This window comes from Neopsephotus bourkii, unplaced genomic scaffold, assembly GCF_033783945.1.
Source record: "Neopsephotus bourkii isolate Nb327-2 ecotype Australia unplaced genomic scaffold, CSIRO-AGI_Nbou_v1 NB_1749, whole genome shotgun sequence".
Taxonomy (NCBI): Eukaryota; Metazoa; Chordata; class Aves; order Psittaciformes; family Psittacidae; genus Neopsephotus; species Neopsephotus bourkii.
The window spans coordinates 2,435,325-2,461,549 of NW_026902223.1; the positions used below are offsets into that span (position 1 = coordinate 2,435,325).

General features: G+C 48.5%; 2 protein-coding genes and 1 long non-coding RNA gene across 6 annotated transcripts in view; 1 reads left to right on the forward strand and 2 right to left on the reverse strand.

Moving 5' to 3' along the window:
- Positions 1-1,660, reverse strand: part of MAP2K6 (mitogen-activated protein kinase kinase 6) — a 55,377-nt gene extending 53,717 nt beyond the window's left edge. For 3 of the 4 annotated variants that reach the window (XM_061376947.1, XM_061376945.1, XM_061376943.1), the window contains exon 1: positions 1,304-1,660. In XM_061376947.1, the coding sequence (XP_061232931.1) occupies positions 1,304-1,319 (16 nt within the window). In that variant the 5' untranslated portion in view covers positions 1,320-1,660. Of the gene's footprint in view, positions 1-874; positions 1,012-1,303 lie in introns of those variants that run through there. The other variant, XM_061376946.1, reaches the window with a different exon arrangement.
- Positions 1-26,225, reverse strand: part of LOC133224976 (uncharacterized) — a 269,398-nt gene that overhangs the window by 241,808 nt on the left and 1,365 nt on the right. The gene's annotated exons all lie outside the window — the stretch shown is intronic.
- Positions 16,658-26,225, forward strand: part of ABCA5 (ATP binding cassette subfamily A member 5) — a 29,579-nt gene continuing 20,011 nt past the window's right edge. The window contains exons 1-11 of the mRNA XM_061376941.1: positions 16,658-16,811; positions 17,507-17,711; positions 18,741-18,899; positions 19,030-19,127; positions 19,820-20,049; positions 21,455-21,596; positions 22,219-22,407; positions 22,735-22,882; positions 23,739-23,907; positions 25,493-25,551; positions 26,066-26,176. Of these exons, the coding sequence (XP_061232925.1) occupies positions 16,707-16,811; positions 17,507-17,711; positions 18,741-18,899; positions 19,030-19,127; positions 19,820-20,049; positions 21,455-21,596; positions 22,219-22,407; positions 22,735-22,882; positions 23,739-23,907; positions 25,493-25,551; positions 26,066-26,176 (1,615 nt within the window). The 5' untranslated portion in view covers positions 16,658-16,706. The remainder of the gene's footprint in view (positions 16,812-17,506; positions 17,712-18,740; positions 18,900-19,029; positions 19,128-19,819; positions 20,050-21,454; positions 21,597-22,218; positions 22,408-22,734; positions 22,883-23,738; positions 23,908-25,492; positions 25,552-26,065; positions 26,177-26,225) is intronic.

Here is a 26,225-nt window from a genome sequence, read left to right on the forward strand (position 1 = left end):
CTTCTCTGGCTCTTCCTATTGGAAACTTTTAACAATTCTCTGCTTGGCTGGAACGGATGACTGCAGCAAACCCAAATTAGGAATAAATTATACAACAACTTTACATTTTTCTTACAAAGGAAAACTGTGTGGCAAGAGCTGTGAAAGCACCTCCTTCCCATGGCCTCCCTGCGAGGCTTGTGGAGGAAGGCCACGGGCTCCACAGATGGCTTGGGATTTAAAAACAAAACAGCAAGAAGCAGCCCCGGTCCCAGTTTGGGATCTGCTCTGCCATGCACTGGCTTGCACCCCCCCCTCCGCTCCCCAATATGCGTGAGGGCTGCTGAATGCAAGAACCAAGCTGCAACAGCAAATCCACCCATTTAAAAGAAGCTCCAAAAGCTGCATCTGCTGACATATGGGCATCTATTTCCACAATGAATGGCCGGAGCAACTCCTCCTTAAAAACATCTCCAGCCGGCTCTTGCAGGGACTGTTGCATTCCCACTGCATTTTTGCAATATTAAACTCCCCACCTCCTCCCTCCCACCAACCATCACCCCTTCCTTGCAGGACACAAGGCAGAATCACTCCGGATCAGTTCACAAGCAAAGCTCAAACCTTGCCCACCACGCTGGCAAAAGAAAGCCATCAATGCAAGAAGAAGAAGAAGAATAAATCACTGCCGTCCCCTCCCCAAACGCTAAATAAAGCAGCTCTCAGCGATCTGGTGTTACAAACCTCCGACCAAAAGTTACCAAATATTGAAGGGGGGGAATGGGGAGGGGGGGGGATCGGTGGAAAATGATCTCAGTCCTGGCACAAGAACAATACTTTCCCATGGAAACATAGAGGTATATATTTAATTCCTTGCTCACTCGCACTCAAGTTTCACCTTTCATCTCCTCCCAGGACTTGTTTCAAAGTTTCATCTCAATGAAACGAGCCCGCAATCCGCACGCACGGCCACAACCCCGTTTTACTCCTCGACACCCTTTTATCTCCTCGCTGACCGGTGCAGGAGGTGGGGGGCACACACACACTCGGTGATCCCGGCTGAAGAATCCCACTAACGCCAAAGCGCAGCTGAACGGCGAACGCAGCCTGCAGGAACGGTGGATGTGTGTGTGTGTGTGTGTGTGTGTGTGAGTGCGTGTGCGCACCCGCGCCCAACAGGAAATGCAACGGGGGGAGCCACGGAGAAGCCTCAAACTTCAAATTGCAATTGCATCCCGAGCACAAAACGCATCCATGCATGCGTGCACCTCGCGAATGCATGCACGGCCGTCTGCAGAGCTGCAAGGAAGAGAAGCAGGAGCCTTACCTCTGGGCTGAGACATGTTTTTTCCCCCCCTTGTGCTTTGCAGGGGGCGGGGGGGGATAGATGGGCAGCACAAAAGACTTTGCCTCGCCCCTCCTCTGGAGCTAGTTTTGCACACAAAGATGCAAACTGCACCGCGCTCGCTCTTCGTGCACCTGGAGTTCTCCTGCCTCGCTGCTGCAGCGCGCCCTGCAGCGGGGGTGCGCAAAGGGGGGGGTGCACGTCGGGGGGGCTGCGCTGCGCTTGCACGCCGTGCAGCAGAGGCCCGCGGGGGGCTCGCTTCCCCCCCCCCCGGCGCGGTGTGGGGCAGCCTCCGCGGCACCTACATGATGGGCCGGGGCTGGCGGCTCGAACCTCCAAACTTGGAGCGGGGGGGGGGAGGTTTGCGCACAGCGCAGGCGCCGAGCCCACGGCTGCCGCGCTGCAGACTGGGGCTTGGAGTCTCTGCCCCCCCTCCTCCTCCTCCGGCCGCTGCGCGCTGCTCCCTGCAGGGGGCGCAAGGGGCTGCGCGCCCGCGGAGCCTGCGCGGGGACTGCCGCGAAGTCGCGCGGGAGCGGAGCGGGGAAGTGATGGCTCCGCGCTGGGGACGCGGAGGGGGTGCGGGAGCGAGGTCGCTGCTGCCTCCCGGCGCTGCCCTCCTCGCTTCCCTGCCTCCTTCCCTGCCTCTTTGCCTCCTTCCTTCCCATTGCCCTGCCTCTCTTCCTATGCCCCTGCCTGCCTGCTCTGCCTGCCAGCACGCTGTGCAGTGCACTCCAGGCACCGTGCAGGGGCTGCCGCCTGCCCTCCTCGTGTCCCCACGTCTGGGGGAAGGTGGCATCCACCCAGTGCAAACGCAGCCCTTGGGAAGCAGGGAGAGGCTCTGGGGCTGGCGCCGTGGCTGGAAGTGGATATGATGGGATGGTGCGGGAAGCATTGCCCTGTCTCTCCCGCCACGCGCTTGGGTACCACTGATGCTGCCGATGTTGGGTGCACACCAAGCTTCCACCGGCTGCCCTGCGCTGGGCATGGGTACCACATCAGGGCTCCATTCTGTCCCCATTGGCTTTAGATTCCAAGGATCTGTTGGAGAGGGACATCTTGCCTTTGTGCTAATGTGATGCCCAGGGCATCATCAGACATTCTGCATAGCGCAGTGGTGCCTGGGCTTAACCAGTGCCCCTGGTAACCTTGTATAATAAAAGATATTTTTAATCCTTTTATATTTTTTTCCCCTCACAGGCAGATCAGATAAAGTGAGTTTGCCCAAGTCTGTTTTCTGAGGTGGTCACCTCGGTCCCTGTGGCATCATGGAGGTTACCCATGGGAAGAGGTGATGCAGTGACATCCCCCAGGGATGGGGATGCTGCCTGGATCAGGAGCCCAGCTGTACGCTGGGGTGTAGTAGGTGGGTACCCACTTCCATACATAGGGACTCCACCTCGGGAAAAGCCCCTAAGGAAAGGCAGGCCTTCCTAAACCTGTGCTTTACGTTAAATACATATTTTGTTACAGCAACATTGGAAGAACTAACACTGGAAAATGAAATACCCAAAACCTGAGCGCTAAGAAACATGTGGTGTGGCTGATTTTCACACTCCTCTGTGTCCCTGCCAGCCCCATGGGCTCAGCTCACGCTAGGCTGGCGCTGGGCAGGATTTTGGCCCTTTTATCTGCAAGGACTGAAGTCTGGAGGAGGCTGTACCCCTCCATTAGGGATCTGTTTGTGTTTGGGGTGAGGGAAGTATGCTGCCACATGTGGTCCTTCCTGCCAAGCTGCAGCTAGATCAAATCCTTACAGCCAAGTGATAAATCCCCCAAATGAAAGGTTTACGATGGAAATGCTGACAACCCCTTCACTAACCCCTTACAAATGGCAGCGTTCAGACTCAGTAGCTATAAGCTAAATGAGCAGCGGTGCCAGCAGCCTTCGAGGAGCACTGTAGTGAGCAAGGAGGCCTTGTGTGGGTAAAGACTATGGCTTTTAATGCTTCTAACAGACTTCTGCTGGTGTGCCCTCTATGCAGGTACAGAGTGAGGGATGCTCCTTTGGTTTTTCATTGGGTGAGAACAAAAGCTTGGTTGTTTTAGGGCATTTTTTTCTATAGAGGATGGAGTCATAGATAGAATCATGCAGGGCGATGTACAGGAACCAGCGAGGTGCCTTGTGTGAGCTCATGTCTCCCAGTGCATGGAAGTTAATTCTCTAGGAACACTGCTTTAATCATCTGGTGTCAATAAGTAGTGCCACGCCATGTGCATCCCTGTGCAGTCGTCTTATAGGAAGTAAATTACCATGTTATGCATGGCTCTGAAATAGAGGAGTCCTGCAAAGTGCTTGGAGGAGCATCTTAAAGGAAAGAGTTACTCCTAGGAGGAGTCCAAAGGGATCTGCTTTCTATATCTGGGTCTGGCCATACCTTTACTTTTAATACTGACCCTATGTAGAACTGGAATCATGTACATGGTACAGTTTGTTTCTTCCTCTTCCCAGCTTGCTCCCTCATTGCTAAGAGCCTATTCTGCTGCAGAGCAATTGGACAAACGTGCTGTGGTTTCAGGGCACCGCTGAACGAACATCTCCTCTCCGCGTTTGTAAACAGGGGGTTTGCACCAAAATATGCCTTTGTGTTAGCCACGGCTCCGTTTCCAGCGTGCGCTTTGATTGCGGCGCTTGGAAGGCGACCCATGCGTGTCCCGTGGCGGGTTTCTCCAGTAAAAATACAATTAGAGGCTTGGGTTTCAGTGTTTGCACGAAGAGAGAATCAACAGGCTGGAAATTAATCCCAGAGCTCTGCCCACAAACAGCAGCGAGCCCGAGGGGTGCAGCTTCTCCAAGGCTTCGCTCTTGCAAGGCCACTGGCAGAGGTTCTTTGTGCATTTCAGTGTCTTACACCTCAGTGTTTTCCCCTGGTTCATATCCCTTCACTAAGAACCCTTTGGAGAATCCAGGTGCTGGTGAGGAGTGGTTTGTAAATGTGTTTTATAGTTTGTATATGTTTTAGTCATAGATGGTGAGAAACAGAAGCAAAACCGGTGTCCAGAACACCTCTGGTACCTCCTTCTACATCCTTGAACAGTAAGACCAGGGTTTGGGGCTCAAATCCTGGTTTTCCCCATGTGGCACATGGTGGGAAAGTGCTGTACGTATTGCTCTGATGCTCTTGTGTATTTTGGATGACAGCCCTGTGCGGGGATGGGGAGGAGTCACGGGGCTTGGGAAGGGGGATCTCCCAAACCCAATATGCTTTGCAAATGGAGAAATCAAGCAGGGCCAACGTGCATGGGGCAGGAGGTGGGACTCTGCAGGACCTCTGCAGAAGGAGCCAGTTGCTATTTCGGTTTCCTTCCATTCCAGTTCCTATTTTTGTTGGATTATCCTGCTTCCAGCCACTGCCTCCCATCATGGGGATGGGAGCTGCGGAGAAAGAGGGGTATTGTGGGGCAAGTGTAGAGAGGCTTCGGCTTGGTCTGCCCTGTGAAAGAGTGTAATGATGGGGTTTAGGTACAACAGGCAGGACAATGGTATTTGCAAGTGTGATCCCATCCCCTGGGTTGAAACTTCCCATCATTTTTTAGCTGGGGCAGTGGCCAGCCCCCCATAGAGAAGCAGAAGAGAGTGGGGAATGCCAGCCGTTTCCCTAGTGCTCCTGGGGTGCTGTGGCCTCACAGTACCAAGCTGGAAATGGAAAACAGCAGGGATAAGCACACTAAATGCTGGCAGAGGAGGCAGCGGGCTCTTGGCTACCGAAGGTGAAGGAACTGCAGGAAGTTCTCCGAGACAAGAGGGACCAGCTGGAAAAAGAGATGCCCCTGAGGGGATATGCGGGGAAGGAGCTTGAAGAAAAGCCAAAGCAAACAGCGGGTGCAGATGCTGGGGAGGAGAATGAGGCTTGACAGGAGAGGAGGTGAGAAACAATGAGTTGTCCCGAGCATGAGCCCCTTATAGGAGCAGAGACCATCTGCTCCTCACCAGCCTGAATGGTGCCGAGCAATATCCTGCATTCCTTTGTTCCCGGGGTTAAAGGGAATTCCAGGCTGCCAGCGATTGAAGCCAAACACAGTCCCTGGGAGTTCAGCCACCTCTTACCTTTTGTCTGAGTTTCCTCCACCTCCTTCTCCTCCAGCATCTCCTCTCGCAGCCGTTTACTCATAGCACATTTATCCACCTTGGATCGTGGATGGGGGAAAAGCCGAGCAGGATGCTGCAAATCACAGAAGCTACACAAACTGTGCTGCCCTGCTGCACACAGTGGGACTGTTGGAAAAGTCTCTCTTTGTGGTTTTAAACAGATAGCTGAGCGATTCAGAGGGGATAATGTGACCCAAGAAGCACACACAGCTCATAAAAGGGGCAGAAGCCAGTAAATGAAAACGACGTTCAACTTAGTGACCTAAGTAATAGCCTTTGGTATGGAAGATGGCAATTCCTGCAAGTCACCTGCCCTGCATCCCTCACTCCCTGCCTTACACAGGCATTTAGGTTTGGGTCTTTTTCATCTTTGTGGCACTGTTCTGTACTTTGCACTTTGTTTCTTGCTGTTTTTCACTGAGTCCTGTGTCCCTCTAAGTTCTTTTTGCAGCAGAATGAGTTGCAGGCTCCTGCACAGATGCTTCCTTTGGGAGCACAGCGACAGCAGCATCCCGGCTCCTCACTGCCTGTAAGCTCTCTGGGGTAGAGCTCTATCCCTCGCTGTGTACAACCACCACCACATGAGTGTTTTTCTTGAGGTGGTTTATTAAACCTTTATGATGTTTATGTAGCTCTCAGGGTAATGCAATCTGGGGTTAATTACTGGAGCCGCTTTTCTCTGTGAATCCATCTAAAAAGCCTTCAGTAGTCTTTTGTGCTCCTGTTTAATATGGTACAAATTTGGATGCCTTGGTGTAAACATCGGCATCGGGAGGGCTCAGATGCCATAAAGGTGGCCAAGAGCCATGTGTTGCTTTGCAGGGGGTTTGCCTTTGCACAGCAAAAGCTCTGCCTTGGATATGGGTGCCAGATGACTTCTTGGGTATGGATGCACACAGTGTCCCAACCATACTGGGAGTTGGAGACAGATGTGGACCTGCTAAAGTGAGTCCAGATGGGCCACGGAGATGCTGCGAGGGCTGGAGCATCTCTGCTATGGGGACAGGCTGAGAGAGCTTGGCTAGTTCAGCCTGGAGAAGGCTCCTGAAGGGGAGACCTTAGAGCAGCTCCAGTGCCTAAAGGGGCTGCAGGAAACCTGGAGAGGGGCTTGGGACAAGGGCCTGTAGGGACAGGCCAAGGGGAATGGCTTGAACCTGCCCGAGGGGAGACTGAGCTGAGCTCTTAGGCAGAAGCTCTTCCCTGTGAGGGTGCTGAGGCGCTGGCACAGGGTGCCCAGAGAAGCTGTGGCTGCCCCATCCCTGGCAGTGCTCAAGGCCAGGTTGGACACAGGGGCTTGGAGCAAGCTGCTCCAGTGGAAGGGGTCCCTGCCCGTGGCAGGGGTTGGAGCTGGAGAAGCTTTAAGGTCCCTTCCAACTCTATTCAGTCAATGAGGAGCTCAGATATTCAGGGCTGACGCCTTCCCAGCAGCCAGGGAGAGGAAGGAGGAGGAGGAGGAATCCACTGCAGAAATGGTTCACTGAGGTTGAGCAGCTCCAAAAGCGCAATTCTGAGAAAAGCAGTGCTAAATAAGGACAGGTAGAGGCCTCTGTCTGGAGGGATATTTGTGTTGGGCTGGCAGCAGGAAGCATAATTTTCTTTCAATGACATGTATACCCAGAGCACGCTGCAATACAAAGGCACGGTGCTTTTTCAGAGCAGGAAATTGTATTTCATAATCCATGCAGCAAAATTCACTGGGAAGGGAGCACAGCTGGTGGTGGGCAACTGTTTGATGGCTGCTGGATCGGGGCAACAGCAGCGCTGATGGAAAATACCTATTTTCTGCCATCTCCCCATTAGCAATGGGCACATTTCCCCCTCCAAACTGCTTTAAAATAGGTCTTTTGGTTCTTTTTCCTCCCTCCAAACTCTGCTGGTTTAAAATAGGCATTTTGGTTCTTTTTTCTATCAACACAAGGTATCATTCATGGCCAGAATGAATATCTGTTTGTACTGATGTGGCTGTGACTGTAGTATTCTATACACATTGCACGCAGTGTATATATTATCCTTGTACCCCTGGCACTGCTGTTGTTCAAGAGTCTGTTGCAAACTTGTTTTTTTCCAGAGGTTTCTGACTTCCCATAAAAGTCTATTCTGGGCTGAAAGTCTCCGGGTGCCAAGTCTTAGGTCAAGATTGAAATTTCTTTTATGAAATCTTATTTTGAGCCAGTTTGGATGTTATTCTAGAAGGTGGGTAAGGGCACAGAGCCTTGCGTGCTATGAGCAAATCTGACTCCTAATGAACTTCCATTTTGCCTTACTGTTTATAGAGGTGCAAAATGCTGCTGTTCTCAGAAGGGGTTTAACCCCTTTTCTTTATAGATTCCTATTATTGCCCTGTATTTGATACTAGTACCCTGCTCCTGAATAGTGTGAAGTTTTGGGTGGCAAAGAGCTGGTGGCTTTGGCAGTGGCAGAGCTCCTTTCACAGTGGGCACAGATGCAGACCTCAAGCAGTAAAACCTGAAGGAAGTTGGGTTTTGCAGGGTTTATTTTAGTCTCCTCCTAGCTCACAGAAAGATGCAGGTCACTAAATTAGGTGCTGTGAATTACTGCTGAAGGGCTTTGCTGGCAGAGGATCTGGGCTCTTGCGTTAGATGATGCAAATGCATCACCCCTGTGCTTATATAGAGGTTTATTGATGCAAGCACATCGTTTCCAGTAAATATGGAGTATATCTCTTCTTTAAAGCCTGTTCTGTGTTCTTATAAGCTATTGGGAGACTTCTGACAAGGGCCTGTAAGGACAGGACAAGGGGGGATGGCTTTAATCTGACAGAGAGGAGATTGAGATTTAAGGTCCCTTCCAAACCCAAACCATGCTGTGATTCTATGATTGACTCTGCTGTAGATGGTGGAGTAACACCTACAAAGATACCTGATTTCTGAGACTGAGTTAGCTGTTGGTGGCAACTTTTCTGATTAATGAAACCTGAATATTCGGGACAGCCTGCTTTTACAACAGCTTGATTTCGTTTCAGTCTGGATGGATGCACAGCAGGAGAAGCAAATAGGGAAGCAGCAGCGGTTCCTACTTGGCACCTCTGATGCTCCTAATGATGGATGGTGCTGCACACTGCCTCATAGCCCAGCAAAACTCACCCTAATGAGAAGAGGCACAAGTACATAACTGTGGCTTTGTCCTCCCTGCCTGTGCTCTGCTGAAGTGCCAGGCGCTCAGGAGCTGCTGTCTCCAAATAGAAGCAGCACACAATGGGAGGCTCGGTCTTCTCGCCTGTGATTTGGTTCTGCCCAGCACAGCCTCTAAGAATGATCCCTCGAAGAAAGAAAAGGGCAGCTCTTCAATGCAGACCCTCAGCAGAGGGAAGGCAGGCTGCTGGCACGAGGCTGGAAACCCGCTGGTGGTGCTCAGCATCGAGAGAACTGGCCTCAGATGACTTGCAGCCCCTGGTTTGGATGCGGGAGGAGCCCTGTGCTGGGTGAAAACAACTGTGCCCTTTGTGTGACGAGAACATCTCTGATTTACAGTATAAATGCTGTTTCTGGTGTTATTTCTGCTTATAAAGCAGCAGTACTCCTAGATGCAGAAGGAAGAGTGTCCCAAGGAGTCGAACATAAGCAGCCCTTGGGCTGTGGTCACCCAGTTCCTCTGCAACAGTGACATGCTCAGGGTCAGAGCATCCGCAGCAAAGAGGCACAGCCAGAGCTTTGCGTAAGGAAAATGGATCTAAGCAGTAACAAGGAGTGGGCCAGAGGCAGGACTCCAGTCAGTTAATAAGCAGGTCGTAAGTCCAAAGAAAAACAAGGAATCATTTGGGTTTATCTGCATTTGGATCTGAGCAATTTATGCGGTGGCCTTTGGTTCTCACAGGGCCGTGCAGAGCTTTGACAGAAAGTGGAGCAGTGAAAGAGCAGCTGCTCTCCTGAAGCTTCTGCATCACTGGGCAAAATCCTTTCAGCATTCCTGGGCTCCTTGCAGGCTCTCTGCAGAAGGGGCAGAGCCACCGGAGCAGGAGCAGCTTCCCGTCTGCAGCAGAAAGGGCCACATCCACCCAACTGAAACTTGGGAATAACGCTTCAGCTTTGGCCATTTATTCATTAGCTCAATACTGCACAGGTTCTCCCCTCTCGGCACAGGAAAGGGTGATGGGCAGAATCTGGTTTCCTATATTTGCTTGCAATAAATAGAGCCTGCTCTGATGTGGGCATCTCCCTCTCGCTCTGTTCCATGTCCTGGTGGTAGCAGGTTTTGCACAGCAGGAAGAGCAGGGATGCTACTGAAGAATACGGAAATGGTCCTTTGTGATTTTAATGCCACTGTTTTTCCTCTTTCTTCATAAAAAGCTGTGTCTCTACCTACTTAAGGACAGGAAATGCAGTTAATCACATTTTCTTTCTGAAACATGATGGGTTAATGCATGGCAACTGCAGTGCATTGAACTGTGTTGACATAATGTCCTGGTTACTGAATTCCTTAGGTGAGTGCTTCTGCACAGCTTTCTTTTCTGTATGAAATACTTCTGTAAGGAGATGCTTGAAAAAGCAAGTGGCAGAAATGGCCATCCAGACTGGCAGGGAAGATGTGCCATTCTGCATGTGCCACTGCAGCTTCCAAGCTCCCAGTATGCTGCAGATCCATCAGTGATGAGGACTGGAAAGAATTCCCACTGCTTTGGCGTGAGCTGTCGGTGATTTGGGTACAGAAAACAAAGTGGAGACTTGCTGGGATAAGCATCAGCGAATGATGGAGTTCAGATGTTCAAGTTTCTTTAAAGCTCTGAATTCCCTGTTCCAAACTGGAGCTCTGCTCACACACATGGAGCAGAAGTGTGCTGAGGATCCAGCAGAACTCTGGCACTAGCATCACCTCCATAGGTGTTGGGTACGTGGAAGCTGCAGACACTGTGGGTGTGAAGACAGCGTTGAGGCTGCTTTACAGCCAAAGGACAACTTCTGCTGTCTGGTGTGAAGGTCCCAGCCTGTATCACCGGCACCCACTTGGGTTCGCTGGACCCAGCACATCACCCTGCTGTTCTCCACTGATGCTATTAAGAAAGTTACGTTTCCTTTGCTTTGTTATTTTACCTTTTGTCCTCAAACTCACATACTTTCAACAACCCCTCCAGCTGCAGCATGTTTATACTGAGCTCCTGGAAGAAACATCCCCAACTTACAAATAGATGTGTAAACGTTTTGCCAGGTGCTGGCTTGGTTCATGATTGGCTTGGATGCAGATGGAGAGACCCTGCTGCACAAATGGGCCTTTCCCCATTTGTCCTGGTTCCCATTATAAGCAGATTTAAGTTTCCATGAGGAAACTCCTGTAGTCTATCTACCAAACCTTTGTGCAGCCATTCACGGAGCTCCGTTGCACGTGGTGCACTGGGTGTAGTTCCTTAGATCTTTATTCCAGTTAAAGAGGTGAAATTGCTTCTTTTGTCTTCAAAGGTCTCTGCTCAGAAGCTAAGCTGGGCAGGTTTCTGGTGCCGCAGTACCCATCCCTACCCCAGCTACAGACTCCTCCTGGCCTTGAACAAATTACATCACCCTTGGCTTTTTATATCTACAAATGGAGATCGTGTTGAAGGCATCTGAGCATGCAGGGCTGTTGTAAGAATTAATTAGGCAGTGGTTTTGGTGTACTTTGAAGATGAAAAGCGTTGCAGTGCTTTAGGTGATGCTTGCTCTGCGGAGGCTCTCTCCCCATTGTGCCAGTTGGGTTTGCCTCTCATACTGATGCTGCTGTGCATGAGGTCGGTGGCTCTGGGGATGCAAGCAGCACCAGTGCCATGGGTGTCCCATCGTCTGGCACTGAGATGTGTTGTAGGTGATGTTATCTTTCCGTCAGACATAGCCTGATGTTCTGAGCACCTTGCTGTGAACTGTGAGAGTGATGTGGCAGGGTTGGAACTGGATGAGCCTTAAGGTCCTTTAACGCAAACCAGTCTATGGGATTCTATGAACTGTGCTGGGGGGGTTATTGCTGTTCCAGGCTCTTCCCTGGAAGCATGGAGCTTGAGGAGAGCTGAGCTGTGGACCAATGAAGGAGGGAGGTAGTGCTAAAATAGCCAGGGAGTTCCAGACTTTGGAGGTAGAACATGAGTAAGAGCAGTTAAAACTTTTCAAGTAGAAACAGAGACCACAACCAACATCAAAGTGACCAGAAGAATTCAGCCCCAGACAGGCCTCTGTTCTCTTTAATGCTAGATGGATGAAGATAAGTTTTGGGTTTGTTTTTTTTTTAATAGAAGCTCAAGTTATGCCATTGTGTTTATGCAGCATTCATTAGGCAAAATTAAAAGCCATTATTTAATGAGAGTGCTTTTATCTCATGCTTTTTGTTAAGGTGGAAACTGATGAAGAACTTTTCCAGTTAAAGCAAGCCTTGCTGATGGTTTTTTCATTTTAATCCTTTTCCCCCTAAAAGAAGGTATAAAACCAGGTGGGATTTGATCACGTTTTGTATGGGGGTATATGAAGAAGTCTGGACCCACCACTGCCGCCCTCGGGGGACACCTGGTGGAAGCATCTTTGCCCCCAAAACCTTGTGTCTAAAACCTCCTCCCCAAAAACCTTCTCCCCAAAAGCCTTCTCCCCATGCCTCCTTCCCAAAACCTTGCTATGCCAGCCCATAGGATTTGGATTGCTCTCAGGCTGCAGAATAGGGGTTTGTGCCTAGAGGGTCCTGGGACCATGGCTGGGGCTTGACTCCAGGATGTTTCCAATCACCACTGGATGTAGAAACACAAAGGCTTGGGCCATGATACCTCCTTATGTAAATCATCCTTGGAGACCCTCTCATTCCTTCTGGATGAGGACACCACCTCCTGATCTCAGTTTTCCAAGTGAAATATTGAATGCACACCATCGTTACAGCGCTGTGCTCCAGCACAGGCATGCATGATGCTCATGCAGCTCCCTGGGTGCACAAAACCAACTCGGACAAGGGCATTTCAAACCCTGCTCCATCCAACCGCAGGAAACTCAGCTGTCCTTCCTCAGGGAGCACACGGAGCTGCACCATTCCCGAGCATGCAGCATCTCTGCCGCAGGGCTCCAGATGCTCAACGGCACCTCCGGGTTTCACTTTCAGCTCAGCCTTTCCCAGCAGCTTGTAGGAGGGATTTAGGAAAACGAGCACGTTCCAGTGCGCTGGCAGGGATGGGAATGGGATAATTGATGTCTCAGTGGCTTTGATCACATCCTCCTTGTCAGCAAAAGGCCGGTCATGGGCAAGGGCCTGTCCGGAGGGTGAAAGGAACACTCGCTGGAAGGGGAATAACTCAGTGGGATCATGCACCCTCAGAACACCAAGGAACCAACACGAGAGGAGATCAGCGTTTGTATGCGAGGAAGCATTTTCGTTGTATTTTGGGTAATGCAACAAAACTCCAGTGACCTTCTGGATGCAAGCAGGAACCAGCAGGCCTGGGTGTACCCATGTGGCTCACAGCCAACCCACAGTCCCTGGGCCTTATTTCTGACCCTTTTTCCTTGGCTTCTTCAGGAGGACAGGGGGGTCACCAGGAGGGGGGAGTCCCAGAAAGAGCGGTCCCCAGGACAAGGGTCCATGGAAGCAGGGTGTCCCTGAGAGGAAGGGTCCCTGGGATAGGGATTAATGGGAGAAGGGGCTCTCAGGAAGAAGGGATCCCGAGGACAGGGGTCCATGGAAGGGGATTCCAGGGAGAAGGGGCTGCCTGGGATAGGGGTTCATATAAAGACAGGGGTGTGGGGGTGAGAAGAGAGGGCTCTTAGGACAGGCGTTCCATGGGGAGAGGGTTCCCAGGAGGAAGGCATCCCCAGAGGAGGGCTCCCCAGGGCAAGGGTCCATAGGAGCAGGGTGTACATGGAAGCAGGGGTCCCCAGGATAGGGATCCATGGGAGAGGAAGGGTCCTGGGAAAAGATGGGGTCCCAGAACAAGGGGTCCATAGGAGTGGGTTCCCTTGAGAGAAGCATCCCCGGTGAGGGGGTCCCCAGTGCGAAGGGTCCCGTTCGTTGGGGTGTGTGTGGGGGGGGTATCTCTCGGTAGGCGGGTACCGGCGCTGCGGCCCCGCCCGGTCCCTCGGGGCAGCCCCGCTCCGCCCCGCTCCGCTCCGCCCCGGGGCGGTGGTACCGCGGTGCAGGCGAGGCGAGCTCTCGCCCTGCGCCGGGCCGGTAGCGGAGCGGTGAGTGCTGGGGCCGGGGGGGTTCGTAACGCTGCGGATGGAGGTGGGAACCGGGAGAGGGGGGGACCGGCTGGAGCGGGGGAGACAGCCCCCCCCCCCCCCCGAGGGGTGTAAAACGGGAAGGGGAAGGAAAGGAGAGGAAGAGGAGGAGTTTTCAGTACCTGCCGGAGCGCGTCATTGCCCCGGAGTGAAGGCTGTGGGTGTTATTGATGTGTTCATTCAGGTTTCGTGGCTGGGCGAAGAATGGTGAGGAGCGGGTGTTTGAAAGGGGTGTTTTTGGGGGAGAAGGGGGGAGGATGGAAACACTCATGGAGCGCCCCCAATCCCGTACCCGCTATTAGTGACCGGTGGAGCTCCAGAGCGCTGGGTTCGGGCGGGATGCGAAGGGATGCGGGCTGCGGCGGAGGGGGGGATGCGGGAGCCGGGCATTCCCTCACCCTGCAGTTCCGTATCGGTCCGGAGGGTTGGAGGCTGCGGTGCTGGGGTTCATGGTGCTGCTCAGCCCGAGACGCGGTTGTATCCGTCGGGATTCAGGCGGGGAGGAAAAATCATCCCGCTTTAAGAATGCATAAATAAAGCATTGAGCTTAAATAATTTAAGACCAGTAACAAGCACCTCAGGGTTTTCCTTAAGTATCATTTAGGCTACTGTCTGCTTGCAGCGAGATCAATAGTCTTATATGCTTATCTGTTGTTCACTGGTAAGTTGATTGCTTTTTCCACAAGCACATTAAGCTGAGGTTCACCCCATCCCTAGTTTGGGTTTTTAGCTTTAAAACCAAGGGAAACCTGAGGGGCAGCACTAAATCCCATCCACTGGCCCTTCGAGACCAGTGTCAGGTTGGTCTGGGGAAGGCCCTGTAAGAAGGACAAGCATCCTTGATGTGGAATTGAGGTACAAACCCAGTGATTGCTTTGATTGAGATGCCCACAAGTAGCTGTGTTTCAGCTGTTTCTCCTGTCGGGATAAGGTCATAAGGAAGTGGCTGAATTGGAATGTTTTGGAATGTTTTCATTTTGTCTGGTCTTATTTGAATGAAATCTCTTGGCAGCTCCTTTTCTGTTCAACCTTTGGGTTCATTTCCACATCTGGAGCTTCTAGAACGGTTTGGGTTTGGTTTTCCAACCGTTTTCTCCCATTCAAGTGATACTTCTTCAGGGCTCCCTGTGTGCTGTGTGGCTTCATTAGCTTAAGTGGAAATGGCAGGTGGAATATCAAGAAATCCATTGACAGGCTGCAAATGACCCTTCCTCCAACCGAGGTGATGTAATTAAAGCATGGAAAGGCTCCAGGGAGGACGTGGGAGTATTGCTGTTTGGTAGTTTATAAGTGGATAGAAAATAATTAAAGCAGGAGTAACTGGTGTTGGTGATTCAGTCTGATTAAAGCATCTTTACCAGGGCTTTTTGCTGCTTAAAATAGAGAAGACCAAGGAAAAGGGTCGCTGCTTTAATACAGTTGCACAGCGTTCACTAAGGACCTCAGTGGAGCCTCTCTTGTAAGAGCTCTTGAAACCTGCTCCTGAAAGCAAACAGAGGCAGCCCAAGCACTTAAGGGGGCACAGTGCGAGCAGAGGGCAGCAGCCTCTTATTTTTTATGACCTGTAAGCAATAGCTGCTGCTTTTGATTAATTCCAAACCACTGTGCTGTCATTTTGAAGCTCTAAAACACCCAGAGGAGTTGTATGCATGTTTTGTGTGAGGATCGGCTGTTAGCACAGCTTCATGTTTAAGCATTCATTATTCTTTCTGTCAAAATCTTTATGGTTTTCCTTTTCAGAGTAGTTTCCATGGGGCTTTATCCAGGTTCTAGGTGGGATCTTTTCCCAGGGTTTTGCTTCCAGTGACCTGCAGCCATCACGGGCCCTAGTGCTGGGTCGTTGCATAGGGAAGGACCCCAGCACCCAGCAATGGAAGCTGTGATCAGTGGGTCCGGGTGCTCTCAGACACCTTTCCCCTCCTCTCCTTCCTCCTACCCCTGGAGAAATGCAGGAGCAGTTCATGTACATGAAGTTGTTGGGGCTCAGCTCGCAGCAGCAGCGCTGGCATGTCAGCAGCCTCGTGTGTTTCTGTAGTTAGGTGATGCCTGTGCTCCAAAAATAGGTTTCCATATTAAAATACAGCTGGGGAAGGAAGCTTGAGCCATGTGTTGTCTGACAGATAACAGCGGAACCAGGTCCTGACGCAGGGCTGCTCTGAGTGTGCAGCCACCAGAAACATCAGTCTGCTTCTGGAATGAGTGTTGGTAGCTGGAAAGCATGGAATATGGGAAATCCATTGAAATCTACCTGTGTTTTAGTTGAAATAAGGAGAAATGACCTGGTTGTAACCTGTGGAATGTTGGTGTGGGTCTTATGGCTGGAAGGGGTGGTTTGGTCCAGACCATCGCTGACCTCTAGGCTTAGTCACTCATGGCTGTATTTCATCTCCACAGATGAGGAAACAGGGAGAGATGCGGATTAACCAGTGACTCCAAGCCTTGGACAGCAAGGTGGTGGCAAAGCAGGATAGAAACCTGGTGGTTCCTCAACCTGCCATCCCTCACAGGTATTCCGGGTGGGATAGGATGCTCTCTCCTGGAAGAGCATCTTCAATTCTATGTTGATTTCTTCTTCTATTTCCTAAAAGATTATGTTCAGCACCACTGTGCTGTGCAGGTGGCCCAATGAGAAGGGAGAAAGTAATGAAAATCAGTAGTGTTGGATCTGCTCCAGGATGCAAAGGGGTTACTCACGGTTAACTGGACAGTTTGCCCGGGGTGAGGTGGCTCTTGGTTTTGGATGCACAGCTCTGGCTGGCTGCCATGTGATGGACACTGGCATCATGCTCTGAGAGAAAGGCTTTGATTTGTAGTTTATAGTAGCAAACTGAGAACAAGCCCAGGTTAGCTCAAGTCCTGTTTGCATTGGGCTGATCCCACCTTTGCACAGAGGATGGCTTGGGGTAAATCAGTAAAGCTTGTAAATCAGTGCTACTAATTTGTGCCTGTCACTGCAGCTAGCATGTGTATGCGAAGGCATTTAAAAGATGAGAAACTGAAAAGTTTATATGAAAATAGAGAAATATGAGCTGCTGAATGACGCAGCTGCCTGGCTTTTGCTCTTTAAATTGTTTTGTCATTTAATGTAGATCTTTTCTTGTTTGCTTCTTAAACAAGCTACTCTTGAAAGATGGCACCAGCTGCTCCAAGAGAAGCAGGAGTATGGAGGCAAACGAGAGCTCTCCTATTCAAGAACTGTCTTATTAAGTGCAGGACTAAAAAGAGCAGCGTTCAGGTAAGTGGAGCACTTGCTGCTGCCTTTGTGTCTGCTGTTATTCTGCAGTCAAGTGGTTCGTGAGTCAGAGCTTTGTTGCAATGCTTCTGAAGCTTCACAGTGCTCTGAGTTTTGGGGTGGAATAGGGCTTTTGAGAAGGTATTTTTGTGGTTGAAAACTTATCCTGAGGTGTAAGACATTATCCTTATATTGATATTGCAATCTCAGTGCACATTTGCACCCGTATCTGGGTGTTATAGCAGGATTTGACCTCTCCAAAAAGGTTTTATCTTTCCTGACAGTTCACCCCTGTGCATAGGTGATGTGTGTAATACGTTAAGAGTCATTTTGAAGTAAAGAGGTGGTTCAGTGCTTGGCTAGAGTTGTTTAACGGTTCATGCTGTGTGTTTTGCTACTTTCCACCCAAACAGCGCAAGTTTGCTGATACTTAAAGCATGTAGAATTATCCCTTTGTGCCTTAAAGTGGCTTCTTAGGTTACTAATGCATGCGATTAAAATCCTGCTGCAGTGCCAGGGAAGGATTTGGCATTGAGATTGCTGGTGCATTGCAAATGTTCAGGGAAATTTACAGGAACAAGGTGATTAAACCCAGTCCCTCTTTAAGCTTTGTGTAACTATGAGAAACCGGTGGAAGGTTTCATTCCTGCACTTGCTCTTTGGAGTTTACACCTTTCTTCCTTTCTTTCCTCACCCAGGAGGTCCTGTTCCCACTCTTCTTCTTGTTCTGGCTCATTCTGATGAGCATGATGCACCCGCATAGGAAGTACGGTGAGGTGGCCAACACCAACCTCGGCACCCTGGATACCTCCATGCTGGTGAATTTCATCATCGGGTACACACCACCGACCCGGATGGCGAGGGAAATCATGAAGAAAGTGGCTTTTGATAACTTTGAAGATGGTATTTATACACCAAGTGTCTTGTTTTCCTCAGTATATCTCGCGCTGAGGCTTGTGGCTTGTGTTTGTCACTGGTGATGATAGGAGAAAAGCATTTCTTGTCTTTCTTTTCTGCTCAGACAGAGACTGTGAAGGCGTTTTTTCTGCTTGGCTGGCAAATATTCTGGCACTGCCATTCCCCAGCGATTCCCATTCTCCTGCTGCAGCCAACAAGTGTTGTGCGGCTGCTGGAAAGGATTTGGGATGCCCCAGTGCAAAGTACAAAAAGGCCCTGGGCAGCTCAGGGGCTAATTCATACTTGTCCTGTCATCCTGGGGCAGATTCAGGAGATGGTGCTGTCCTGCAGGTGTTTTAGGTTGTGGTTTCTATCCTGTTGTTACTGTCACAAGAGCATCTTTATTTCTGTTTAATTGCTATTACCACTGTGTCACCTCCACTTTTGAAAGGTATTTACTTTTGTTTTCCTTTTTTAAGTGCTTTGCCTACACACCTTGCATGTAAGTGGTGTCTTTGATTCTCTTTCTTGTGCTGTGCATGCTTCAGAGGAGCTGGAGAACCAGCCCAACATCTGCATTTTCCATATGGGTGCATATAGTTCCACTTGCTTCCTTCAAAGCCCATCTTATTCCCACCCTCTGCTGAAGTTGGTACAAATACCATGTTTTCATATAAATAGCCCAATGTACCACTGAATCTGCCCTTCTTGAAAAGCATTGGTGCTGGAGAATAAACTTTGGGATAGCTGGCAGAGGATTGGGGCTCAGAAGCTGTTGGAGCAGCAAAAAATAGGGGTGGGAAAGAGAAGATTCAGGGATAAGATTAAATTTTATCCTGGTACTGAGCAACAGTTTCTATTTAGGAGCATACTTACTTCACTGGGACAAAAATACAGCCTTATGTATCTATAGCTCTATCTCCAAAAGGAAATAAATCATTAATGGTTATCATGATGCTTCTTTACAAGTGATGCAGTTTTTCTCCCTGCTGTGCTGATACCTAAATCAGTGCGATAATGTCCTCTATCTCACAGGTATCATCACCGAGGAGTATTTAAGTGAAGAGGAGCTGCAAGAGGCCAGTGCTTTTAAACCCTCAAACTTTGTGGGTGTTGTGTTCAATGATGCCATGTCCTACCAGCTGAGGTTCCACGATTCGGTCGCTATGTCTTCCATCTACATGGAATCGAGAGGTGAATGTGCACACTCTGATATGTGTTCTGTAAGGGGATAAACTGAAAGGTCATTCCCATCTTTACATTAGGCATGGGACAGATTAACTCTGGCTGTTTGCATTTTAAAATGCCATGTTTCATTCTGCAGCCAGTTGTTCCAACCTGCGGAAAGGATGTGAATCAGTGATGTACTGGAGCTCGGGGTTTATAGCTCTGCAAGCCTGCATCGATGCTGCAATCATACAGGTAAATCTGATAATGTCATTAAAGCACGAGGTTCAGATCCATGGACTGCCTGGGCTCTGACTGGTTTTGTGATGTTATCTGTTAATGGTATAAAATGCCATATCAAAAATAAGCTTTGAATCAGATGAGAAGAGCAGCCTGGTCTCATGGAAGGTGTCCCTGCCCATGGCAGGGGGTTGGAACTGGATGAGCTTTAAGGTTTCTTCCAACACAAACCATTCCATGACTCTATTTCATGTTCTTCTTATCCAGTTGAATAATGTGGACATTTGTCTTCATTTGTGTCCAGTGCTGGAGGCTTGTGTTAGACATCAAAACACATGACACCCCAAAAAGCTATTTCAAATGCTGGACCAAAAGGCGCTGCAGAATTTGCTGTACTATTTTGGTGTCATCATTTGCCAGCCATGCCCTTTTCCCTGCTGCTCTCCCATCATGATGCTTGCAGTGAGAGCCAGTCCTGTATTTTTAGGCAATAGGAATTGCAAAAATTGTTAATTTTATGTCTTAGCATCCAGATTTTCTCCAATTCTGTGCTTTTGAATTGGGATTTGGGGACTGTAGGGGTTTGGGCTCTCCAGATCTCTCCCTGTTAGTGACAGCACATAAGGGCTGAGCTGGAGTTCCTGCTGCTGGGTTGGATAGGGCTGCAAAAGTGATGCAAAACTTACTCTTCCTTCCCTTCCTTCCAGCTGAAGACCAATCAATCTGTTTGGGAGCAACTTGAATTTACAAGAGCCGTGGTTATGGGAGAGGCTGCAGTGGTGGAAATAGATAATTTTCCCCGTGCCATCATTTTAATTTACCTGGTGATCGCTTTCTCACCGTTCGGGTATTATCTGGCCATTCATATCGTGGCAGAAAAGGAAAGGAAGTTGAAGGAGTTCTTAAAAATATTGGGACTTCACGACACTGCCTTTTGGTATGTGAGTGTTTGAGATAACCCATTCTTGATAAAGGAAATGTGAAATATATAAAGAAATAGAAAAACTAACATTTTCTAGGAAACAGTTCTGTCCCATCCTCCAGGTTTTAGTTGTTTGCAGGCTGATGAACTGGAAGCAGCCTAAAAGTGAGATGCTCCATAAGATCTATTCAAAGAGAAACTTGTAGCATCATTTTAACCAGTAAACACCAAAGCGATGCTGTTGCATTCATGAAGGGAAAGTTATGCCTGACTTAGAGGGTTTAAATGTGATGATGTGTGAGATTTTTATGCAGTTTGATTTTTATTGGTTTTGAGTATTTTTGGCTCAGTGCCTCCTTTTCTGGTAACCTGCAGTTTCTCTTCAGAGCTGAGCAGCAGTTTCCGCAACACATGATTAAATGAATCTAACTCTTATCATCTTAATGTGACAGAGCAGTCTAAGCAACAGGCTTTAATTTGTTTCCATACCATGATGAAAATTACTGTATGCAATGTAATATTTGGGCTTTTTTTCCAAATGAGGGGATGTGCTGATTTGAAACCATTGGTAGCTGCAGAGATAAAAATGGATTTAGGTTTGCCCTTTGCTGCAGGGGCCAACAGCATTTTAGCATCTTTCACACCAGAACAGCTAGTTGGGTTATTTTTGTCTGGTTGCTTTTGTTTGGTTTCTGCACCCAAGCTTTTTCGTGCCAGTTCTGGTTATTTGTGATACATCCTTAGTGATAAATCCCGTTTAGTTGGCCCATCACCTGTGGCGTTTGTCATCTATCCCCACTTGCCTCTTTGCACGTGAGCGCTGAGCATCTCTGGTCCAGAGAGCAATGGGAGCGATGTGTGATGGCACACTGGTAACACAGCTCTGATCAACCACTGACTGTAGCTCAGAAACTTGCTGCTGTAGAAGATGTGTCGTTTTTCACTGCCTGTTCACAACCCCCTCCTCGTTTCCTGAGGTCAGAATTGCTCCCAGGCTTGCAGCTCTGTTTTTACAGAGAAAAGGATTTTATTACCCAGCCCGGCTACTGGAATGACCAGTGTATTAAATATTAAATAGGATTTCTTTAATTATTGAAGCCTGCTGCTCACTTACCCTCTTCTGGTGATATCAGGAAATTAATGGTGCAAGTTTAAATAATATAAAAGTCATGAATCATCTGATTGTGGAACTTTGGTGCTGTGGGTATTGATGTGTGTGTTCTAATGCCTGGAACAATCACAGGGATGTTTATAAGAGAGCTCTTTATCTGGGGGCTCTTGTTTTGTTGCGAGCTTGTCCTCTGGTGCAGCTGTTTGGAATGTTAAAGAATGGTGGTTTTAGCTGTTTGTATGTGGGGGTAATTCCGGCTGGGAATTCACTGACTGATTTCTGGTCTTTTTTCCCCTGTTTTGCTCCTAGGCTTTCTTGGGTGCTGCTTTACATGAGCCTGATTTTTGTCATGTCCATTCTTATGGCGGTGATTGCAACAGCCTCTTCCCTCTTTCCCCAAAGCAGTGCCTTTGTGATATTCTTACTTTTTTTCCTGTATGGAGTCTCTTCAGTAAGTATTCCTGGTCTCACTGAATTCATCCATCCCATCCCTGTGGGGTTTTTCCCTTCCCATCTGATCTTGTTCTCTCTATTAAAGCATCTGGAACAAACACAGCATCTGCAGGAGCAGTTGGCAGTGAGTGTGTTACCCATCCTCATCCCATTCCCCAGGTCTGCTCCAGTTTGGATGCTGTGACCACTGAAACCTGCACTATCAGAAACACCTTTCCTTACTGAAATACCTGAGTTTATAACCATGGGGTTTTGAACACTGTCTGTACAGCACCATTTTGAAGTCCAAAGCCATGCCCTCTTTAAACATTGGCTGTTGCTATATAGTGTAATATTAAAACCCTAATTAAGGGTCAGACAATTAATTTATATAGCAGTTTTTTCCCTTATAATATTTTCCTGCATTCTGTTACTTGGCACCTTTGGGAGCTCTGCCCCTCCCAGTGGTCTGTTTGTAAGGGAAATGTGGGATGTGGGTGAATGCTGTAGCGACTACCAGGAAAACGATGTGGTTATCAGAGGGAAAATTGAAGCTATGGTCTTTTTACTTTGGTTTTCATATACCCTGTAATATCTCTTAATATAGTACCTTATTACCTCTTTCTGTAATCTGTTCTTAGGTTTTCTTTGCACTTATGCTGACACCTCTCTTTAAAAAGTCAAAACATGTGGGCATAGTGGAGTTCTTGGCGACGCTGGCTTTTGGTTTTGTGGGCCTTAACATTGTCCTGCTGGAAGATTTCCCCAAGTCTTTCGTGTGGATCCTCAGCCCCTTGTGTCAGTGCAGCTTCTTGATCGGCATCGCGCAGGTAAATCACCACCTTCTGCTCAGATTGCAGCCTCACCGTGCTCATTCGTCTGGTATCATCTTCAACCAGGTCTTGATGTAGCTGAATTATGATGATTTTCTTTAATAAACTGATGGTGTTGGGGGAAAATGCTTATTTTAATAGCTTACCCCAGCAATTTAACATCAAGGGCACCATCAAGCAACTGGTTTTCTTTGTGTTCGTTGCTGTGATCTCAGTCACTTTTTCATTGCTTTATTATTGCTGTGTTAAGGTTGCTCTTCTGTCTTCCTAGGCTGGAATAGTGCTGGTGTGTTAACATCTTCCTCTGTCTCTGGATGTTGACAGGTCATGCATCTAGAAGATTATGAAGATGGTGCAACGTTTTCTAATCTAAGTCACGGTCCCTACCCGCTCTTCATCTCTCTCATTCTGTTGGTGCTGGATAGCATCTTTTATCTGCTTGTAGCTGTCTACCTGGATCAGATTATGCCAGGTATGTTCATGAGAAAAACTGAACTGTGCTAGCATCACCAGTTCCTGAGGTCCTGAGCCCCAGGTTGACACAGCTGGTGACAGGAGAAGGGGAATGGCTTTAGGCTGACAGAAGGAATGGCTTAAAGGTCCCTTCCAGTACAAACCAGTCTGGATTCTATTTCTGTCTGAATTTCGACTGTGGAGAAAGGAAGTGGTGCTGTTTGCAAATACATTTTACACTGTGACTCAGAAGACTTTAAGCTGAAATCAGTTGTTTCCTGTTAAAGGTGTGAGATGGGAGGGGCAGTGTCAGCACATTTAGAATCACAGTGGCCATTAGGCACTCCAGCTAACTCCTGTTTCTCTCTAGAGGAAAAGCTTCCTTACTGGGTTAACCAATGCCTCAGCCTTTGCAAATTGCTCTTATAGGGTTGATAATTGAAGACTGCTCTGCTGTTCCAGACCTTTCCCTGTGACAGCAGTAGTTTAACATGAAACACAGAATACAGTTGTTTTTCTTGTGTCTAATGCCTGGTTGAGCCCTTCAGCAGCCTCTGCCTCTGTTCTCTCTGGTTTTTAAGCCTGTGTTTAAGTCACTTTTCTTTCAGCACTGGGGATTTCTCTTGCCTAGAAAGAGATTTGCACGTGTATTTAGATACTTAGCTGAAACTGGAGCCTGCTTGCAGTGTTGATGGGAGCCACAGCTTAAACGCAGATAATGTAAACTTGGCTGATGGAATCCCTCCAGAACGGGATGCAGGCTGACTCCTGAGCCTTTAGCAGCGTTAGCTCATGGCTTTTAGAGCTAAAAGGCAAATTCAGAGGAATATCTGCAGTTACTGTTAAGAAACTGGCTTTTTCCCTTTGCTGTCCAGGGGAGTTTGGACTGCGCCGCACGCCATTCTTCTTCATGAAGCCCTCCTTTTGGTCCAAGCACAGAAAGAACTACAAGGAACTATATGAGAGCAGTGTCAATGGCAGTTTAAGCTTCAGTGAGATAGTTGAACCCGTGCCTTCGGAGTTCCAGGGGAAGGAAGCCATCAGGTACAGTTCCTGCCCTGTCTCACGTGCAGATTAACAGATCACCTGGATCCTGATGTTTTGTTGTGCAGCTTGAAAACCACTTATTTATCCAGTCTATGCTGGATTCAAATAGCATATGGTATGCATTGCAGAGAGCCCTCCACACATGCACCACGGTTACTTTCCATCTTCAGTGAAGGCCCGTCATCAAGGACATGGATGCCCTCCAAGGACAGATCACTGGGCTTAAAGAAAGGGTTTGTTTGTGGATTGTATTCCTTTAGCTGGAGTCCTCTCAAAACCGGCTGCTTTTCCATTCCCTCAGTTGCACTGAGGCCACAAGAGGCATAAGCGGTTGCAGATGTTGAAACGCCTACTCTTCTGGGAGGGTTTAGTTTCTGGTAACGTGCTTTTGAGGAGGAAAAGCTGAATTCTAGGTCTGTGTGAAGGCTGATGTGTCCTCTGTAGACCAGAGGGGAACTTTGTGGCTATTTTACCCATATATCAGGGTAAAACAGAACTGAAAGAAGGATGTCTGTGCTTTTGTCTTTCACACTGCATTTTGTGTCACCTGATGTCTTGCATCTGCACTGTCATGTGTTTATTGCTGTTTCCCAGATGTTATTTTCAGTATCTGCTTTTTAGCCCGTGGTTCCACAGGTTTCCAATGGCGTAGCCTGATGTGAGCTGGGGAACTCTGCATCTTCACTCCTCCTGGTTGGCTATGTGAGCCTTAAATAACTATATGAGCTTAGTGACTAGGATGAGTCTTGTATTGTCCACACTACCCATATCTCTTTGGGCATCTGACATAGGTTGAAGGGTCCAGTCTTAATCCTGATTTTCACATTATAGTATTGTGGCTGGTTTTGCATCATTTACTCACCCTGGACTCTTGCCATAGCATCCCTCCATCAGCCCGCCATTGTTTTTGCACTATCTTGTCATCTTTATATGTACAGGTTTTGTTTTCTCTCATACCCAGTTCTCCGTGCTATTCACACCTGTAATCCACTCCCCTTCCTCATTTTCAGGCTGGCCAGGATTCCTAAACGCATCCTTCATATGGTGCCTTCAGATAAACTGGTTGGGATTTTTCATTTTGGAAAGCAGTGGGGCTGGACGAAGGTGTTTTGCCTTTCTTTAGAGAAAGATACCTACTTTCTTTTGCCTAATTTTGATCAAGAGCTGCCAGTAATCACATCTTTGGAGTCTGTTCTACTAACACCTCTTTTCTGTATCGTGTCTTTTGAGTCTTTTGTTGTACTGTGTAGCTAGTGGGGAGGAGCTGTTGCCTTTTCTAGCTTGGGAAACCTCTGGTGCATTGCTGTGATTTGAGAAAGAAACACAGATTTGAAATAATTCAGCATATTATCATAGGAGGTACCTTAGAAGGTGACCAGAAAAGGTTTTCTGATACCAGGATGGAGGTGGACTAAGTTCTGTGTCAAGATGTCCTGTCTCTTGACTTGCTTCTATGGGTCTTTAACGTGTCTAGTGCCATTTTAGTATGGTCTTCTTGTTGTGACTGTTGCCAAGTGTTGATCATTCAAAATGACATACAAAGATCCTAAAATAGTTTATAAAATGGCATGTCTTCTTTCAGAATCAGCTGTGTTCAGAAAACATTCAGGAAAAAGGGGGAAACTGTGGAGGCTCTCAGAAGTAAGAACCTTTTAGCTTTATAGCTGCTTACCAGGTGCAGGGCAGCGATAGCTGAACTGTTGAGTGATCTTTTGTGTTTCACTTTGGGCTTTTTGGTTACTTTTGTGGGGCTGGGCCTTAAAGCATGATGCCAGATGTGCTTGTGTGTGTCCTTGTCATATTGAGAGTAATCTTGTTTAAAATGGTACCCCAAAAGGGGAGCCCTTCCATCACCAAAGGAAGCCCACTGATGTCATCCCCGTTACTCCTGTGCCCGTGTTGTTAGTGGTATGTTCTTTCCCTTCCCTATGTGGCTTTTAAACGTGGCCACCCCAAAGTGGTGCAGGGGCTGTCCCAGCCCCAGCAGTGCCATGCTACCACAGGGCATGGAGGTGAGGTGTCCCCTTAAACAAAACCTAAATCCATACCCCACATATTAGTATTTGAATGTACCCTTGTGGTAGGAGCCGGCTCCAGGTACCACGAGAACACCACTAACCTCTTCTCTTCTTCTTGTGCCTGCCTTGGGGACCAGATTTATCCTTTGACATCTATGAAGGTCAGATCACGGCTCTGCTTGGGCACAGTGGGACGGGGAAGACGACGCTGATGAACATCCTCTGTGGGCTGTGTCCACCAACAGACGGTGAGCTTCACTGACACTGGAGTCAGGAGACATTGAGCATCCTGCTTTG